At 42.7% G+C, this 20,750-nt stretch overlaps 1 protein-coding gene across 8 annotated transcripts in view; it reads right to left on the reverse strand.

Moving 5' to 3' along the window:
- ankib1a (ankyrin repeat and IBR domain containing 1a) overlaps positions 1–20,750 on the reverse strand; it is a 154,670-nt gene that overhangs the window by 101,454 nt on the left and 32,466 nt on the right. For all 8 annotated transcript variants that reach the window (XM_070881307.1, XM_070881308.1, XM_070881301.1 and 5 more), the window contains one exon: positions 12,942–13,203. In XM_070881307.1, coding sequence (XP_070737408.1) covers positions 12,942–13,129 — 188 coding nt within the window. In that variant the 5' untranslated portion in view covers positions 13,130–13,203. The remainder of the gene's footprint in view (positions 1–12,941; positions 13,204–20,750) is intronic.

Raw genomic sequence — 20,750 nt, forward strand, 5'->3', positions numbered from 1 at the left:
CAAAAGGATATACTTGCTTTGGAGGCAGTTCAGAGAAGGTTCACTAGGTTGAGGGGGTTTGACTTCTGAGGAAAGGTTGAGTAGGTTGGGCCTCTACTCATTGGAATTCAAAAGAATGAGAGGTGATCTTATCGAAACGTGTAAGATTATGAGGGGGCTTGACAAGGTGGATGCAGAGGATGTTTCCGCTGATAGGGGAGACTAGAACTAGAGGGCATAATCTTAGAATAAGGGGCCGCCCATTTAAAACTGAGAGGAGGAGAAATTTCTTCTCTGAGGGTTGTGGATCAGTAGAATTCACTGCCTCAGAGAGCTGTGGAAGCTGGGACATTGAATAAATCTAAGACAGAAATAGACAAGTTTCTTAAATGGTAAGGGAATAAGGGGTTATGGAGAGCGGGCAGGGGAGTGGACCTGAGTCCATGATCGGATCAGCCATGATCGTATTAAATGGCGGAGCAGGCTTGAGGGGCCGTATGGCCTTCTCCTGCTCCTATTTCTTATGTTCTTATATTCTTAGCAGAGGGGTCAACATCCAGGGGCATATATTTAAAGTAATTGGTAGGAGATTTAGAAGGGATTTGAGGGGAAATTTTTTCACCCAGAGGGTGGTGGGGGTATGGAACTCCCTGCCTGAAAGGGTGGTAGAGGCAGACTGTTAAACTGTTTTAAATGAGCAGGCATACTTAATTACAAATCATTAAGCCTTTGGTCACAGCTCTAATAAGCTACTGTTTTAACTAATCTTTTTCAGACTTTAAAAGGAACAGTGTAAATAAGAAAACAATTATTTCATCTTAAAAAAAAGTACTTGGATATGCACCTGAAGTGCCGTAACCTACGGACCAAGAGCTGGAAAGTGGGATTAGGCTGGATAGCTCTTTGTCGGCCGGTGTGGATACAAAATTTGCTGTAAATTTTTATGATTCTTGGAATCAAGGGCTGAGCAAAGAGTTCTGTATCAGATGAATTGACTAGTTTTTCATGTATCCGGGGTTCCCCCAGTGTCAATCAAAAAAGCGGTGCCCTTTTAAAAGGGGCACAACTAAAAGAACAAAACTATTAAAAAGCAAAGGACACTTCCGATGTCCACCATGCACTCCAGACCCTGCAGTATGCAGTTAACTTTTAATTAGGAGTGACAGATCCATAAAATCTGAAAGGGATCAGGTTCCCTCGAAAAAATTACTTCAATTTAAACCATGACTGTTTTCTTATAAAGCCTTAAAAAGATTAGTTAAAATAGCAGCTTCGCAGAGCTGTGACAAAAGGTTTAATGATTTGTAATTAAGTACACCTGCTCATTTAAAAGTTTACAGTTTCACAAATATTTAAATATACATGCGTCGTCCATTATTTTTTTGCCCATTAGACCCACTCGAAATAAGAAAACTAGACCAAGCCAAAAGTGAGTGAGCATATAATGAATGAAGAAGCCTTCAGCTAGGTAATACGTTGCATGGGATATTTCTGGTCTGTGTGGTTCAGCTATTGATGACCATACTCAGCTGAGCCATCAAGGAAGCATACTCAACACATTTACAAGAAGTTGCCTTTATCTATCTCCAGTAGGTTTTGTTTACCTTGTTGAAAATTGCATTTACATCAACAATAACAAGATCACAATGGATGAGGCGGCCATTTAGCCCCATCTTATTTCATCCATACAGAATAACCCCCTAAAGTCCCTCAACTGCAGATTTAAAAGATTCCAGGAAAGGCCTTCACTACTCCATCTAAGAGTACATTCCATGTACTGATTACTATATAGAAAAAAACACTTCCGATATCAGTCCTAAATTTCTTTCTCTTTCTGCTCCCGCACCATTACCTCTGGAATCCCCCAAGGATCTATCCTTGGCCCTTATTTCTAATTGACATGCTACCCCTCAGCGACAGAACGTTAGATTCCACGTGTGCAGACAACACCCAACTTTACCTCCCCACCACCTCATCTATGCCATTTGTTGCCTCCAAATTTGACTATTCCAATGCTCTCCTGTCCAGCCTCCCACCTTGCACCCTCTAAACTTGAGCTAATCCATCACCCTTGTGCTTACTGACGTACATTGACTCCCGGTCCTGCAATGCCTCAATTGTTCCACCATTCAGCTGCTTAAGGCCCAAGCCTTGGCATTCCCTCCCTGCACCTCTCTATCACTCTCTTCCTCTAAGTCGCTACTTAAAACCTACCTCTTCAACCAAGCTTTTGGTCATCAGTCCTAATATCTCTATCCGGCTGGATATCAAATTTTGTCTGATAACACCCAATGTGAATTGCCTTTTGACAATTTACTTCATTAAAGATGCTATATAAATGCAAGTTGTTGTTTTAAGAGTTTAAACTAGTGACCCTGTGTCCTACACAATTTGAAGTACTCTTCCAGATGAACCTTTTCCACACCATTCAGTTTTCCTGGTCCCCATACTAGCTAACATTGTAAATAGTTGCCTCCCTGTCCTTTCAAAACTGCTCTTATCATTCCTCTCCTCAGTCTTTGTTAAACTACTGCCCACCTCCAAACTCCCCTTCTTTTCCTCTCCAAAGTCCTTGATCATACTGTCGCCTCCCAAATCAGTGCCCATCTTTCCTGAAACTCCATGCTAGAATCTCTCCAATCAGGTTTCTACCACTGCTACACTACTAAATGACCTTAATCAAGGTCACAAATTGTATCCTCTGTGACTGTGACCATGATGCATTATCCTTCCTTGACCCTCTCAACCTTTCTGGAGCCTTGACAGTCAACCACACCATCCTCCTTCAATGCCTCTTTTTCGTTTTCCAGCTCAGGGGACTGACCTCATTTGGTTCCAGTCTTATCTACCCAATTATAGCCAAATAATCGGCAGCAATAGCTTCTCTTCTCATCCCTGCACCAGTGCCTCCAAGAATCTACCTCGGCCTTCATTTTTATCTCATTAGGCCTCAGGATGTTTTTTGATGCTAAACACGCTTTATAAGCAGCTTCTGTTCTTATAGTAGACAAAGTATTCAACACAGGGTAACTTTATTTTTGGCTTAACCAGTTAAATTAGCTTGAATTGTATTCTTTATTGCTCCTAAGTTGTACATTTGCAAGTTCTCAATACTGTATGTTTAAGTAATTTAATTGTATGTAAAACGGGTAGCTTAAAGTTCTTTCCAGTATGATCTATTAAAGCTGCTAACGCAATAAATTTAAGAATTTTTAAACAACACTAACTGCATCACAGAAAAAAATCTTACTCATACCGTCATCCATTAAGTAGGTGGTATAATCAAGACCAAGTTTCTTCCAAATCAAAGAAGACTATTTTTCAATGATTTGCTCCTCCCTGCTTCGAGAAGATATCATCCATTTACTGTAATTCACAGCTGCAAAATTTCAGGATCTTCAGAATGGAAATTGGAATAATGTCCATAAACAGCAAGTATCAATGTAGAATAGGAGCCAACAAAGGGAAGCTACAATGTAGCAGATGGCTTTGGAAATTGAAGCACTGGGAAGCTAATTATTGCACTGGTCACACTCAAAGGAACAATTGGCATTTTGTAGTGACCACTTGATACATCAGATTCAATACCAGCTATGGCCACCAATAAATTCTATAACTTGTGTATGGAGAAAGAGTCAGACTGAACACTGAGCTCAAAGTAAAGTATGACCGTAGTCTTTTATTGCATGTCTCCAGAGTGCCTCTCCAGCCTGTCTTGGTTGTCTGTCGTATGCAACAAAGACGCTGATGTGCTAATCATCAATGGCATGTGTCTTCAAGTGGCTGTATAGGCCAATTCTGGATGCACATAGTCTCTTGCACGCCGGACAAGGGAAGTTTGATGTGCCTGATGCTGACAGTACTGCCACCTGATGTCATCTATTTCGAGTGTCCTGCAGACGTTGACATCGGCTTTCTTCGAAGGTCTGGCAGGCAGTCCTCATGAGGGTTCGCCACTGGATTTTATTAGCTGCTGTATTCTCGAGGTCCTTTGGTCAGACGCCACAGTACTGGAGGTTAGCCTTGATGTAATCTTTGTAGTGCTTGTGGGGGCGCCCCTGGTGTCTTTGACCTTCACAGAGCTGATGAGGGATCCTTAACTCATCCACGCGGATGACATGTCCAGCCCACCGGAACTGGGCTCGCATGATCATCACCTTGATGCTAGTTGATTGTGCTCTCTCCAGAACCTCAAAGTTTGACACACGGTCTTGCCAGCGTATGTGGAGTATCGATCTGAGACTGCACATATGGAAAGCTTCCAACTTTTTGATGTGACGCCTGTAGGGTGCCCAGGTCTCACATCCACAAAGGAGAGATGAGAAAACAACTGCTCTATACACCAACAGTTTAGTTGACAGTCGGATGTGGTGGTGACTCAACACCTTAGTGCGCAAGCGACCAAGTGCCTGGCTGGCTTTACAGATCCTTGTATCAATCTCCTTGTCCAAGGAACCATCACTTGATATGGTGCTGCCAAGGCACTTGAAGCTGTCCACTGACTTTAGTTGCATACTGCCGATGAAGCAGTGGGAGCAGGTGCTGTGGTGCCAGGGGCAGGCTGATAGAGAACCTCGTTTTACTAAAGCTGATGGTTAGGCCAAACAATTCTGTTGCCTCAGCAAATTTGCTGAGTATGAATTGTAGGTCACTCTCCTTGTGTGCCATAAGGGCGCAGTAGTCAGCAAAGAGTGCCTTTAGGATGAGTCGTTTCCATACTTTGGTCTTTGCAGAATGGCGGCGGAGGTCGAACAGTGAACCATCTAATCGATATTTCAGGTAGACCCCAAACTCCAAGTCTTTTATGGAATAGTTCAAGACGCAGGTAAGGAATAGGTTGAACAGAACTGGAGCGAGTACACAACCTTGTTTCACTCCATTTGAGCTAGCAAATGGGGCCGTGGTTGTGCCATCTGAGAGCACTTCACTTCATGTTATCATGCAACAGCTCAATGATGTGGACAAACTTCTTGGGCACCCAAGTTTCGTCAAGATTGACCACAGCGCTGCTCTGTTGACAGTATCAAAGGCCTTGGTGAGGTTAATAAATACAGCGTACAGGTCCACATTCTGCTCAATGCACTTCTCCTGCACTTGTCTGAGTGCAAAGATCATGTCCGCTGCGCTCCTACCAGGTCAAAAGCCACATTGTGTTTCTGGAAGATTTACTTCTGAGACACTAGCTATGAGTCTGTTCAATACTATGCGGACAATGATCTTCCCAGCAATGGACAGAAGCGATATTCCCCTGTAGTTGCCACAGTCTGCTTTGTTGTCCTTGTTCTTGTAAAGGGAAACTATCATAGCGTCACGGAAGTCCTGTGGCATGTCTTCATCTTCCCAGATGCTAGTTATTATGTCATAAAAGGCCTAGAGTGTTGCTGGGCCGACTGCCTTGTAGATTTCGGCAGGGCTTATGCACCCACCCTTCCAAGCCCCGATGAGATGAAAGAGAGGTTCTATGAAGATCTAGACAGACTGGTCAGGACCACACCTGCTGGGGACAAGTTGATCATCCTGGGTGATTTCAACGAGAGTTGGAAAAGACAGCAAGCACTGGAAGGGAGTCATTGGACAGCACGGCACAGGAAAATTAAACAGTAATGGCCTCCTCCTCTTGATTATGTGCGCGGAGAACAACTTGACTATCACAAATACTCTATTCAGGCAGGCCGACAAGTACAAAACAACTTGGATGCACCCCAGGTCTAAGCAATGGCACATGATAAGACCATGTCATTGTAAGAAGGCGAGACATCAAGGATGTAAAAATCACAAGAGCCATGCGGGGAGCAGAATGCTGGACAGATCACCGTCCAGTCAGATCCACTCTCTAACTGTACATTGCTCCACTTCAGCGCAAGCGTCCAAAACCGAGCAGAAGTTCCTTTAACACAGCTAGGCTGAACCATCAGTGCTACCGTGAGCAGTTCCACGATGACCTCGATAACAGGCTGATGTCTCATGGACCGCTCATCGGCAACACCACACAGAAATGGACAAAGCTCAAACAGATGGAGACAGACTCAGCAAAGACAACTCTTGGACTTAAAAAGATACACCAAGACTGGTTCGATGAAAACACAGATCTGCAAGACGCTGGATAAAAAGAAAAAAAGCATACCTAGAATGGCAAAATGACCCTTCCTCAATTTCCAAGAGGGACCGCTGCAGACACATGCCGAGCAAAGCACAAAGAGACCTTCGCCAGATGCAAGATAAATGGTGGCAGACGAAAGCAGAGGAAGTGGAACATTATGCTGAAACTCACAATACAAATATGTTCTTCAGCGCCATCAAGTCAGTCTATGGACCATCAAAACCCAGCACTCCTCCACTCCTTTCAGCAGATGGCAGCACTTTGATCAAAGACAGGAGTAGCATAAATGAGAGGTGGAGAAAACACTTCAGTAATCTTCTTAATCGACCTTCAACAGTGAACGAAGAAGCACTTGACTCCATACCCCAGCAACCATTCAAAGAAGATCTCTCCAACCTGTGAAGCCTCCTTAAATACCTGTGCTCCCAAGGGATTATGGGATCTCTTAGGACTCCAGGGGATGAGCCCTCTGGTGGCTGTACAGAGTAAATACAAGTCCACATATATAACAATAAGAAAGATACTAGGTCTTCAATGAATTATGATCTTTATGGCCATTTATTTAAATAATATCAGTTATCCCAAAAAGATCAATATGTTCTGATTACCAACAATCACTCCAGACTCATTTGAACTTAAAAAAAGATATGGATGTGTAAAACAACTTGTCCTTATATCATGTCTTTAATGTAGTGAAACGTCCCAAGGCGCTTCACAGGAGTACAGGGTATTATGAGATTAAAAATTGACACCATACTGCACAAGTAGAAATTAGGGCAAGTGACCAAAAGCTTGATCAGAGGTAGGTTTTAAGGAGCATTTTGCAGGAGGAAAGTGAGGTAAAGAGACGGAGAGGTTTAGGCAGGGAGTTTGAGAGCTTGGGGCCTAGGCAACAGAAGGCACGGCCATCAATGGTTGAACGATTATAATCAGGGATGCTCAAGAGGGAAGAATTAGAGGAGCGCAGACATCTCGGTGGTTGTGGGGCTGGTGGAGATTACAGAGATAGGGAGGGGCGAGGCCATGGAGGGATTTGAAAATAAGGATGAGAATTTTGAAATCGAGGCATTGCTTAACTGGAAGCCAATGTAGGTCAGCGAGCACAGTGGTAATGGGTGAGTGGGACTTGGTGCAAGTTAGGACATGGATAGCCGAGTTTTGGATGACCTCAAGTTTAGGTAGGGTCGAATGTGGGAGGCCAGCCAGGAGTGTATTGGAATAGTCAAGTCTAGAGGTAACAAAGGCATGGATGAGGGCTTCAGCAGCGGATGAGCTGAGACAAGGGAGGAGACGGGCGATATTACGGAGGTGGAAATAGCCGGTCATAGTTATGCTGTGGATATGTAGTCGTAAGATCATTTCAGGGTCAAATATGACACCAAGGTTGCGAACAGTCTGGTTCAGCCTCAGACAGAAGTTGGGAAGAGGGATGAAGTCAGTAGCTAGGGAATGGAGTTGTGGCAGGGACCGAAAACAATGGCTTCGATCTTCCTAATATTCAATTGGAGAAAATTTCTGCTCATCCAGAACTGGATGCTGGACAAGTAGTCTGACAATTTAGAGTTCATGGAGGGGTCGAGAGAAGTGGCGGTGAGGTAGAGCTGGGTGTCATCAATAAAAACAAATAATGTTTGATAGTGAAGCAAATAGAACCTTTATTAAACCAATTTGCAGTTACAATTGTCAAGAACCCTAATCTCAGACAAATTACCATGCTTTACCAAAAAAAGCACACAAACACTATGAATCATAGGACAATCAACCAGCATTTGGGACAAATATGCCCATATAATATGATTAAAACCATCCGTGCAACTGCCTCCTCTTCCTCTCACCCCTACTCTCAACCTCCACCAATCCCCCCATCCCATGCCCTTTCCTTACTCTTCCTCCGTGTCCCAGCTCTTTTCCTTTGGGTACTCTTTCCATTTAACTTTTGACCACCCAATGGCACCTCCTGGCTGGCTCCCATGCTGATTATCATAAATGGTTTCTTTGCCTCAAACATCATCCAACTCCATCTTTAAGCACAGTAATCACACCACTCCTCAGAAAATCCACCGTAAATCCTTCTGGCCTCTAACCTCCCTTCCTTCAGAGGCGCTGCAACATGTCATCTCCCCACTACTTCATGCCCATCTCCCTCAAAACTTCCTATTTAAAATCCCCAATTTAGTTTCTGCTCTGTTCACAGCACCGAGACAGCCGAGCCAAAGTCACAAACACCACTCTCGGTGCTGCATTAACCCTTGCTGTTTTCCACAACTCCTCTGAAGCATTGCATATGGCGATCTTCTTCAATGTCCAGCTTGGTTCCACTCCTTTCTATCCGAATGCAGCTATCGCCAGCAGTGACTTATCTTTCTGTCCTCAACAGTGGCAAGACGAAAGCCATTGTTTTTGGCTAGACCATAAACTCTACTCCATCACCACTGATAGCATTCCAACCCCCTTCCCAATCACTTGCCGAGACTGAACGAGACTGGGAAATCTGAGCGTCTTGTTTAATCCCATCTATCACCAGGACTGCTTATATCTACCTCTGTAAAACTGCCCACCTCTACACAAACATTTTAATCACCACTGGGCTTGACTATTCCGTATGCTTTATTCTGGCCTCCCATTCTCTATCCTCCACAAACTCAAATTTGTTGACAATGCCATCATCATGTCCTGTCCTACTCATTCACAACGCCTGTCTTTACTGACCTACTGTCCCCCAAACTATTATCCCCTCATCTTCACATTTGGTGTCGGAGCCTTCAGATCATTTGGGTGCACTCTCAAACTCTCTTCCTAAATCCTTCTGCTTTGTTCTCTTCATTTAAAAAGCTGCAAAATTCTGCATCTTTTATACTCATTTTATCAGACAATTAGGACAACACCTCCAGTATCAAACAAAATAAAGCTAATCTAACAAAAGGGCCTTTATAAAAAAAAAAAGCAATACAAACAATAAACACCCAAATTATAAATAAAACAAAGGAAAGGTAGCAAATTAAATCAGGTTATTCTGTGTCAACTATATACGCTAATCCCTCCAGTGCCCACAGGTTGCAGAATACCATTCATCTCTCCTCCTGTGGCTTGGCATCCCTTTCCTGGGCTATTTCCAGTTGTGAACTGCTATGAGATGTTTCTTTTCTTTAAGATGGCACTATAGAAAAGCAAGCTCTAGTCATAACAGATTGACTATAGGAACCAATTATCTTCTGATTTTAACATCTATCAACATCTCTGAAGTTTAAGCATCTGCAACATAGATTTCCAATTTCTTCTGGAAATAAGTTTTGCAGATCCAGTTGTATGCATTTGGATGGTAGCTTAAACTCTACATTACTCTTTGTCAAAAGGAGGGTGTAATATTGTACTTTGTGCCAGGTTCATGGGACAGATTTAATTCCCATTTCATGGAAGGCGTGAGCAAAGTAGCACTTCAGTATTCTTTAGTTGTCCATTTTCTCCCCGTGTCACCTGAAGATGCAGATTCATGCTGGGGTACAGCTCCATGGATGTCAGCCACACTCCAGGGGTATTGGTGAGGTCACACCAGGAGTACTACGTACAGTTTTGGTCTCCGTATTTAAGGAAGGATGTACTTGCATTGGAGGCTGTACAGAGAAGGTTCACTAGGTTGATTCCGGAGATGAGGGGGTTGATTTATAAAGAAAGGTTGAGCAGGTTGGGCCTACACACATTGGAGTTCAACAGAATGAGCGATGGTCTTATCGAAACATAGAAGATAATGAGGGGGCTTGATAAGGTGGATGCAGAGGGGATATTTCCACTCATAGGAAAAACTAAAACTAGGAGGCCGAGTCTCAGAATAAGGGGCCACCCATTTAAAATGGAGACGAGGAATTTCTTCTCCAAGAGTTGTAAATCTGTGGAATTCTCTGCCCCAGAGAGCTGTGGAGATTGGGTCATTGAATATATTTAAGGCGGAGAGAGACAGATTTTTGAGCGATAAGGGAGTAAAGGGTTATGGGGAGCGGGCAGGAAAGTGGAGCAGAGTCCATGATCAGATCAGCCACGATCTTATTAAATGGCGGAGCAAGCTCGAGGGACCAAATGGCCTACTCCCGCTCATATTTTTTATGTTCTTATCATGCTTAGCCTTCACGTATAAGGCAGGACAAAGTTTCAAGGCTTTTTGATCACTCAGGTCGGGGTGGGAGGCTGGATGAGGAAAGTCACATCCAATCGCATTTTTTTCAATACCCCATAACCTCATATACACACTTATCCAACGTGGGGAGGGGGTGGGGCTGGATCACAAGCAGAAACTCCAAATAACTTTTCCCCCATCTAGCAGTGCCAATTCTTTTCCCCTATCTAGCAGTGCCAATTCTAAGTACCCCTATGCTAACTGAACATAGAAGGACTGAATCCCTGGTCCTTGCTAATCTTTATGACTCAAACCATGCAGGGAAATATCTTACCATTTCCACGATCAGGAAAGTAGTATTCCAATATTTGTTTTTAAATTAACTTGAAAACAGTAGGTAATTACCCAAATAGCATCCCCCCCCACGAGTATTGGATATGTGGATCAGATCACCAGCAATATGCAAAAAGCAGGATAAATATTTGATTGAAAATACTGGAGGATACAGGGAAAGGAAGAGAGATGAAATACTCAACCTAACATAACAACAGGTCCTGAAACTGTTTTTTGTTGGGGGGGGGGGGGGGGGGGGGGGAAGGGAGAAGAAAAAGAGAGAGAGAGAGAGAGAGAGAGAGAGAGAGAGAGAGAGAGAGAGAGAGAGAGAGAGAGAGAGGAGAGAGAAATTGATTCAGCGCTACCAGCTGATGACATTTTACTCAATTACCTCTGGAAATCAGAGTACTGGTATAAAAATTCTCCTCCTTTAATTAAATACAAGTGACCAATGGACAGTCTCTGTAAGGTGCAGGCTTTTCTGAATACACTATGTTCCTACCCAATGTGATCTGTGCTGTTTGGCTGAAGCAAATACTAGAGAACCCCTTGCCATAACAAAAACACAATAAAATCCTCAAAATGCCCTACTTAAGATATTAAGCCTATTTTAATGCAACTGTTTCAAATTTCCTGTTGGAGCCAGTTCTTAGAAAATGTAAATTTTAATAGCTCAAAGGCAATAGGACATAAGAAATAGGAACAGGAGCAGGCCCATACGGCCCCTCGAGCCTCCTCCACCATACAATAAGATCATGGCTGATGCGATCATGGACTCAGCTCCACTTCCCTGTCCGCTCTCCATAACCACTTATTCCCTTATCGTTTCAGAAACTGTCTATTTCTGTCTTAAATTTATTCAATGTCCCAGCTTCCACAGATTTACAACCCTCAGAAAAATTTCTCCTCATCTGTTTTAAATGGGCAGTCCCTTACTCTAAGATCATGCCCTCTAGTTCGAGTCTCCCTCATCAGTGGAAACATCATCTCTGCATCCACCTTGTCAAGCCCCCTCAATCTTATATGTTTTGATAAGATCACCTCTCATTCTTCTGAATTCCAATGAGTAGAGGCCCAACCTACTCAACCTTTTCTAATGTCAACCCCCTCATGCCCAGAATCAACCTAGTGAACCTTCTCTGAACTGCCTCCAAAGCAAGTATATCCTTTCGTAAATATGGAAACCAAAACTGCAACGCAGTATTCCAGGTGTGGCCTCACCAATACCCTGTATAGCTGTAGCAAGACTTCCCTGCTTTTATACTCCATCCCCTTTGCAATAAAGGCCAAGATTCCATTGGCCTTCCTGATCACTTGCTGTACCTGCATACTAATCTTTTGTGTTTCATGCACAAGTACCCCCAGGTTCCGCTGTACTGGAGCACTTTGCAATCTTTCTCCATTTAAATAACAACTTGGATAGGAAACCTCAAAGTTACAAATAGATTGTGAAGAAATCAAAGTTTGAAAAAGAGAAAAAAAAATTATTCCCAAAATATATCCACGTTTCGAGTAGCCCATGCATGCCACAAACACTGCCGCAAAAACAAATTGTTTTCAATCCATTTCCCCTTTCATCGACTGCCTTCAACTGTGGCGCAAGAGATTTTACCAACCCTATTCTTCTGCAGATGTTATCAAAAGTCAGCACTTAGATTGAGATCATTCAATATCTAGCACTCATATTTTGGCTTGTTTAAGGAATGATATACTTGCATTGGAGGCAGTTCAGAGAAGGTTCACAAGGTTGATTCCCAAGATGAAGGAGTTAACTTACGAAGAAAGGTTGAACAGGCTCGGCCTCTACTCATTGGAATTAAGAAGAATGAGAGGTGACATTCTGTGACATCGAAACATATAAGATTCTGAGTGGGCTTGACAGGATAGATGCAGAGAGGATGTTTCCCCCCTCATGGGGGAATCAAGAACTCGGGGGTATAGCTTCAGAATAAAGGGTCGCCCATTTAAAACAGAAATGAGGCGGAATTTCTTCTCTGAGTCGTGAATCTTTGGAATTCTCTACCCCAGAGAGCTGTGGAGGCTGGGTCATTGAATATATTTAAAGGTGGAGTTAAACAGATTTTTGAATGATGAGAGTCAAGGGTTATGGGGAGCAGGAAGGGAAGTGGAGTTGAGGCCAAGATCAGATCAGCCATGATCCTATTGAAAGGTGGAGCAGGATCGAGGAGCCAACTGGCCTATTCCTGTTCCTATTTCTTATGTTATTATGGAAACTCTTTGTATAAATCCTGGTATAAAACATATTTAGTTAGGATCAATTGGACAAAGCAATCTCCACAGGGCAGAACTACAAATGCGACACAGCTACTTGGGTAGTGAATTAGTTTTTATTGTAAAATTCAAGTCATGAGTTTTTTAAACTTTCAAACACAAATTAAGCAATCCACGTTGAATACTCACCGCAACAACTTGCTCATAGCATGTCTGGCAGCATAATGAAGGGGAGTGTTATGTTGATAGGGCTCCCCATAAGAGGTATTTGGATCCAGAGATTCTTTGAACTGAGGATTGCCCTCATACAGCTGGTAGGCCAAGGATTCATCGCCATTTATGAGCGCCTTGCGAAATTTAGTTGTGGTGTTCCCCATATTTTATTAAGAATTGTTGGCACTTTCAGTTTCAGCCACTTGACATGCTGATCTCCAAAAGCATGCTTCACACCCTATGAAAAACAACAGATTTCAAACAGATGCACTGTCAAGAAGCAATACTTTCGCATCACTGTTCAAATTATTCTGTTTGATTGTTTAATCAGTGAGTGCAGCAATCACATAATAAGTAGCTTTCATTCCTAATAATGAGTTCAAGTCACTTCCTTTACATTTAATAAGTTATCATAACACAGATACTGAAGTGTGTACCTGTGCTCTCAGGTTTGCTTTTTCTGTTAATAAAATAGCCATTACTACTGGTTTTGAAGCAAGGTCAGTTGTTGCATCAATTTAAAATTATTAGCTCATGAGAGAAAACTTATTTCAAAGAGATTACTCCAGAGATTTTTGAACCTGCAATCTTCTGTTACTCATTACTCAATTCTGTTTCCCGTCACACCGTTAGCCAAGGTCACAGGTAATAAACGGACAACCATTCCTGAGCAAAAATGAGTCAAATGGCAGGCAAGCACAACTTCCTGATTTAGAGTTCGCTGGTGGTGAACTGTAATTCATTAGTGCACTATACCTACGTTCCAAAACTCTCAAGCATGAAGCATTTTAAAATTACATTAACTCTTAACCCGATTCTTTTTTGAAGGAAGAAAAGGAACACCTGCAAAGATTAACAATCCAAGACGAGACTAAAGTTGTGTTCGCGTGCTTGATTCGTCATCATTGTCATGAACAATGATTTACATAGTGCCTATAATTAAGAAAATGTCCTAAGCTGTTTCACAAAGAAAAAGAGACAGTGAGCCAAAAGAGGATATATTTGGGTGTGACCAAATGCTTGGTCAACAAGATGAATTTTAAGGAGAACCTCAAAGGAGGAGAGAAAGGTTAAAAGGTTTAGGGAGGAAATCCGAGGGAGTTAGGCAGCTGCAGACACAGACATCAATGGTGGGGCAACATACTGCATAAGAGATTGGAGCAGAGGAATGGGGAGTTTGAGTGGGGCGAGGAAGTTACAAAGATAGGAAGGGGCAAGGAGAGGGATTTTGAAAGGGAGGGGGAAATCCAGTTGTTGTGGTCCATGTCGGAACAAACAACAGGGATGAGGTCCTGCTGAGGCAGTATCAAGTGTTAAGAGCTAAATTAAAAAGTAGTTAATAATCTCTGGATTATTGCCTGAGGTATATGGAAAATGGCATAGAAACAGGAGATCAGGAGAATTAAAATGTGGCTAAAGGGCTGGTGTCAGAAAGAAGGATTCCTTTTCATAGGACACTGGCACTAGTACTGGGAGAGAAAGGAGCTGTACCGATGAGATAGGCTCCATCTGAACTGGAATGGGACCAGTGTCCTAGTGGAAAGGGTAAATAGGGAGATGTCAGATGCTTTGAACTAATAAGACGGGGAGGAGGGATTTGCAAGAAATAAACAAGACTAAATATAAACTAAACAGGAAAGGAGCGCATAGGACAGACTAAACTCAGGGAGGACATAAATGGCATGGGAATAAGTAGAGTTATAGAACAGGAGTGTAAAAAGATGGTTAAAAATAAAGTGAGAGGAACTGCTATTAAAAGGGAGTTAAACTGTCCCATAATAAAACACAGGCAACAATACATTGCAAGGAATCAGATATAGTAAGGATTACTGAGACATGGCTGCAGAAAAATCAGGACTAGGAATTAAACATTGCAGGGTATAATATATTTAGAAAAGGCAGAGATGGAAAAAGGGGAGGTGGAGTAGCTGTACTTAGAGATAATATAATGGCAGTAGAAAAAAAAAATGAATCAGCTATCACGAAGACAGAAATAGAATCCATGTGGCTAGAGATAAAAGATAACAGATCAATCACACCGAGGGGTAGTCGACAGACCACCTAATAGTGGAAGGGAAGTGGAGGAAAAAATATGCAAACAAATTAGAGAAATGAGTAAAAAATATACATCATGGGGGATTTCAACGACCTTAAAATGACTTGGCTGGAAGAGGTGTGTAAAGGGGCTAAGGGAATGGAGTTCCTACAATGTGTACAGGACTGCTTTCTAACCCAGTATGCAAGAAGCCCAACAAAGGAGTATTCACGACTGGATCTAGTAATGGGGAATGAACCAGAGCAGATAAGAGAAGTACAAGTAATGCACAAGGTTACATAGGATACATAAGGGAACATCTAGACATTGTTAGAAATCAGGGATGTCCAAAATGTATATGGTTATGCATGAATAGTGCTGTTTACATAACTGCGTTAGAATTGGAGACAAACAGTCTCCTCAGACTAGTATTAGAATAACTAGATAGATGCTTAGAATTTGCTCATGCTTTGGTTCCCTTTGTATGTTATTGCATTCTGCACTACGACAGCCATATACAATCTTCTTGTTTCCTAGCGATAATCTGTTGTTTTCAAGTTAAGATTTGAGCTTTGTTTATGCATGGAAAGAAATTGGGGAGGTTTAGGTATCCATCCCAGAATGGAGCAGTTTGTTAGATCAAAAGGAGACAACGACCAGCTGGAGAGAGACAGCTCTGGTTTGGGCCTCATGGTTGAATGTGGAGAGACAGGCCTTGTACTAATTGTACCCGAGAGGATAGGGACCAGGGCAATAAGAGACAAATTCTAATGAAAGAACCTTCAGAAAGTATAAACAGGAAAGACATGTGAACAAGGTCATGAGACCCCTTTAGAGGAAGGCTTTGACTCAAGAATCGAGACAAAGAACTCGACGCCCTATTGGGCATGGAGTTTTTCAGGAACTCTCTATAGGCTAAAAGGTCTTATCAATATTCCATTCGAGGCCCATCTCTAAAAAGAGAATAAAAATAACACCGAAGGCTTGTCCCAACAGATAGTGGAGGGGAGAGCCATACAGAAGTTTGGCTAGTCGAACGCTCTTTTGAGAGTGATCCCATGCTCACTGAAGGAGGCGCTAGACGAGAGGAAGAGAAGTCGCAAGCCAGAGAACTGCTCACGCGCGCCAGTCGTCTGTCCGATTGGATCGATACCAGCTACTTGTCAGGGTCGTATGTTTTTGCTGTATAACTAGTGTGTTATATTCCGTCTTAAACTGATTAAACACAATATACCCACCATATTGTTTTACAGCCGATCCTGATTGCGACCAAAGATAGCCGTAAACTGGTTATGTCTAACAATTAGTGACCATAATATAATACGCTTCAAGATAATAATTGAGAAGGACATAAGGATGACAAAGACCAGGGTAATAGATTGGAGAAAAGCTGATTGTGAGGGCCTGAGAATAGAACTTGGGAAAATTAAATGGACAATATTGGCAAACAACGATGTACATAAGAACATAAAATAATTAGGAGCAGGGGTAGGCCATTCAAGCCTGCTCTGCCATTCAATGAGATCATGGTTGATCTTCTACCTCAACTCCACTTTCCTGCTCTATCCCCATATCCCTTAATTCCCTTAATATCCAAAAATCTATCGATCTCTGTCTTGAATAGAAGACTGAGCCTCCACTGCCCTCTGAGGTAGAGAATTCCAGAGATTCACCAGCCTCAGTGAAGAAGTTTCTCCTCATCTCAGTCCTAAATGGCCAACTCCTTATTCTGAGACTGTGACCCCTGGTTCTAAACTCCTCAGCCAGAGGAAACATCCTCTCTGTATCGACCCGGTCAAGCCCTGTAGGAATTTTGTATGGTTCAATGAGATCACCTCTCAACTCTTCTAAACTCAAGAATATCGGCCTAGTCTACTCAATCTCTCCTCATAGGACAACCCCCCATCCCAGGAATCAGTCTGATGAACATTTGTTGTACTCCCTCAATGGCAAGTATATCCTTCCTTAGGTAAGGAGACCAAAACTGTACACAATACTCCAGGTCTAGTTTCACCAGGGCCCTATATAATTGCAGTGACATCTTTACTCACACTCAAATCCTCTTGCTTTCTTAATTACTTGCTGTACCTGCATGTTAACTTTTAGTGATGTGTACAAGAACAATCAGCTCCCTCTGAACACCAACACTTCCTAATCTCACCATTTAAAAAATACTCTGCTTTTCTATTTTTCCTACTAAATTTAGAACAGCAATGGGAAACATTTAAAACAGTGTTCAGCAGAGTCCAGGAAAAATGTACTCTGCTTAAACACCAATGAGACACCAGAGAAAAACAGAGGGTAAAAAGAGGCATACACCATGTACATAGACAGCAGGGGTTAGCATGACAGGGAGAATACAAGGAGAAGTCAAAATACAATTAGGAAGACAGAGGATTTATGAAATTAAATTAACATGGAACATAAAACAAAATAGTACAATATTCTACAGGCACATAAATAAAGTAGAGATGGGAATAGGTCCTCTAACGGATGGACAGGATAAAATCGATAACAAAATGGCAGAAAATAAATAATTACTTTCAGTATTTACCAAGGAGACAGATCAGGTGGACATGACATCGGAAGATAAGATTAGACTGATAAAATTGCATTTAAAGAGAGAAATATTAAATTAATCAACCTGGATAAAACCACTGGTCCAGATGAATTGCATCCACGAAATTTATAAAAATCTAGCAAAGAGATAGCAAAGGCACTATTACACTTATTTAATAATTAGTTAATAGAATCCTGACTAAAAGGAGAAAATTAAAAAACATCTAGAACACAAAATGTAATAATGAATAATTAGCATGGATTTCAAAAAGGGAAAGTCTTGTTTGACCAACCCCATTGAATTCTTTGAAGAGGTAACACAGAGTAGACATGGGGAATGCAGTAGATGTAATTTATCTAGATTTCCAAAAAGGCTTTCGATAATATGCTACATAAAAGGTCAGAGCATGCAGAGTCAGGGGGCAAGTAGCAGAATGGATAGCTAGCTGGCTGCAAGAAAGAAAGCAGAGAGTAGGGGTAAAGGGTACCTATTAAGAGTGGCAGAAGGTGGAAAGTGGGATCCGAGAAGGATCAGTGCTGGGACCACTGTTGCTCACAATTTATATTACCGATTTAGGCTTTGGAAACAAAACCACAATTTCTACATTTGTGGATGACACCAAATTGGGGGTATGGGATAATCAATACTGAGGAGGATTGCAATTAATTACAAGGAGACATTAATTAACTTGCAGAATGAGCATATAATTGGCAAATTAATTTCAAAACAGTTAAGTGGGAGGTATTACATTTTGGTAAGAAAAAGGAAGTCATCTACGACTTGGAAAATAAAAATCTAAATGGGTAGAGGAGCTAAGGGATCTGGGAGTACAAATACACAAATCACTAAAAGTTGCAGGACTCATCAATAACACCATATCTAAAGCAAACCAAGCATTAGGGTTTATTTCTAGAGGGATAGAATTTAAAAGTACAGCAGTTATGCTAAACTTGTATCGAACCTTGGTTAGACTACACTTGGGCGTACGGTGTACAGCTCTCGTCGCCATATTATGAAAAGGTTAATTTTCAGGCAGTCCCCCGGAGTTGAGGATGACTTGCTTCCATACTAAAATGAGTTCTAAGGTAACTAATGAGACCAATGCAGGATCTACAGTCTCTGTCACAGATGGGGCAGATGGTGGTTGGAGGGACGGGTGGATGGGGTGCTTGATTTATCGTACGCTCCTTCCGCTTTTTGTGCTCGGCTTTGCGTGCTCCCAGCGAAGAGACTCCAAGTGTTGGTGCCTTCTCGGATGTTCCTCCTCCACTTTGAGCAGTCTTGGGCCTGGATTCCCAAGAGTCGGTGGGGATATTGTATTTTTTCCCAAGGAGGCTATGAGGGTGTCCTTGAAGGGCGTTTTCTGCCCTTTGGTGTTCCGCAGCTCTACATACAGATTCCACATCATCCAAGCTATTTTCCTTCCTTACTACTGCGTTAATCTCCTCTTTAACCAGCAACGCTACCCCACCTCCTTTTCCTTTCTGTCTATCCTTCCTGAATATTGAATACCCCTAGATGTTGAGTTCCCAGCCTTGGTCACCCTGGAGCCATGTATCCGTAATCCCAATTACATCATATCCGTAACAGCTATCTGCGCAGTTAATTCATCCACCTTATTACGAATGCTCCTCGCATTGAGACACAGAGCCTTCAGGCTTGTTTTTTTAAACACTCTTTGTCCTTATAGAATTATGTTGTAATGTGGCCCTTTTTGATTTTTGCCTTTGATTTCTCTGCCCTCCACTTTTCCTCATCTCCTTTCTACCTTTTGGTTCTGTCCCCATTTTACTTCCCTCTGTCTCCCCCAGAACCGGTTCCAATGTCCCAGGAATTTGAATCCCTCCCTCTTGCACCATTTCTCAAGCCACGTAGTCATCTTAACTATCCTGCTATTTCTACTCTGACTAGCAATCCTGAGATTACTACCTTTGAGGGTGGGAGGAGGCTAGAGTAGAGCACGAACATGAGACTTGACTGGCATGGCCTGTTTCTGTACTGTATATTCTATCGGGAGATCGAGAGGCCCAGAAAGAGTGCGCGGAGTTTGGGGGGGAACCACAGCAGCAGGAGCAGGAGATGGAGGCCAAAAGTAAAACAAAGTAGTAAAAAGAAATCGAAGTGTGACGTCACAGCCAAGCGGGTAAGTGATTGGCTGGTGGATTGGTGAGTATTTTATTTTTTTCTTTTTCTTTTTCTTATCAGTAGGAAACCTTTGGCATTGATGCCAAATTAAGTTAATTTAAGGGTTAAGTCATGGTAGGAGAGCCCAGACCCACGTCATGCTCCTTCTGTGCTATGTGGGAAATCAGACTACTACGTGTGCGGGAAGTGTATCCAGCTGCAGCTCCTGTCAGACCGCATGATGGCACTGGAGCTGCGCATGGATTCACTCTGGAGCATCCGCGATGCTGAGGATGTCATGAATAGCACGTTTAGTGAGTTGGTCACACCGTAAGTAAATGTTACAAAGGCAGAAAAGGGATGGGTGACCATCAGGCAGAGCAGGAATAGGAAGGTAGTGCAGGAGTCCCCTGCCGTCATCTCCCTCCAAAACAGATAACAGATATAACGCTTTGGATACTGTTGGGGGAGATGGCTCATCAGGGGATGGCAGCAGACGCCAAGTTCATGGCACCAAGGGTGGTTCTGCTGCACAGGAGGGCAGGAAAAAGAGTGGGAGATCTATAGTAGTAGGGATTCTATTGTAAGGGAAAGAGACAGGCGTTTCTGCGGCCACAATCTAGACTCCAGGATGGTATGTTGCCTCCCTGGTGCAAGGATCAAGGATGTCTCTGAACGGCTGCAGGACATTCTGGAGGGAGAGGCTAAACAGCCAGTTGTCTTGGTGCATATAGGTAAAAACGGGATGAGGTCCTACAAGCTAAATATAAGGAGCTAGGAGTTAAATTAAAAAGTAGGACCTCAAAAGGTAGTAATCTCAGGATTGCTACCAGTGCCACGTGCCAGTCAGAGTAGATATAGCAGGATAGTTAAGATGAATATGTGGCTTGAGAATGGTTCAAGAGGGAGGGATTCAAATTCTAGGGACATTGGAACCGGTTCTGGTGGAGTTGGGACCAGTACAAACCGGACGGTCTGCACCTGGGCAGGACCGGAACCGATGTCCAAGGCGGAGTGTTTGCTCGTGCTGTTGGGGAGGGTTTAAACTAATACGGCAGGGGGATGG

Source organism: Pristiophorus japonicus, chromosome 5 (assembly GCF_044704955.1).
Source record: "Pristiophorus japonicus isolate sPriJap1 chromosome 5, sPriJap1.hap1, whole genome shotgun sequence".
NCBI classification, from domain to species: domain Eukaryota; kingdom Metazoa; phylum Chordata; class Chondrichthyes; family Pristiophoridae; genus Pristiophorus; species Pristiophorus japonicus.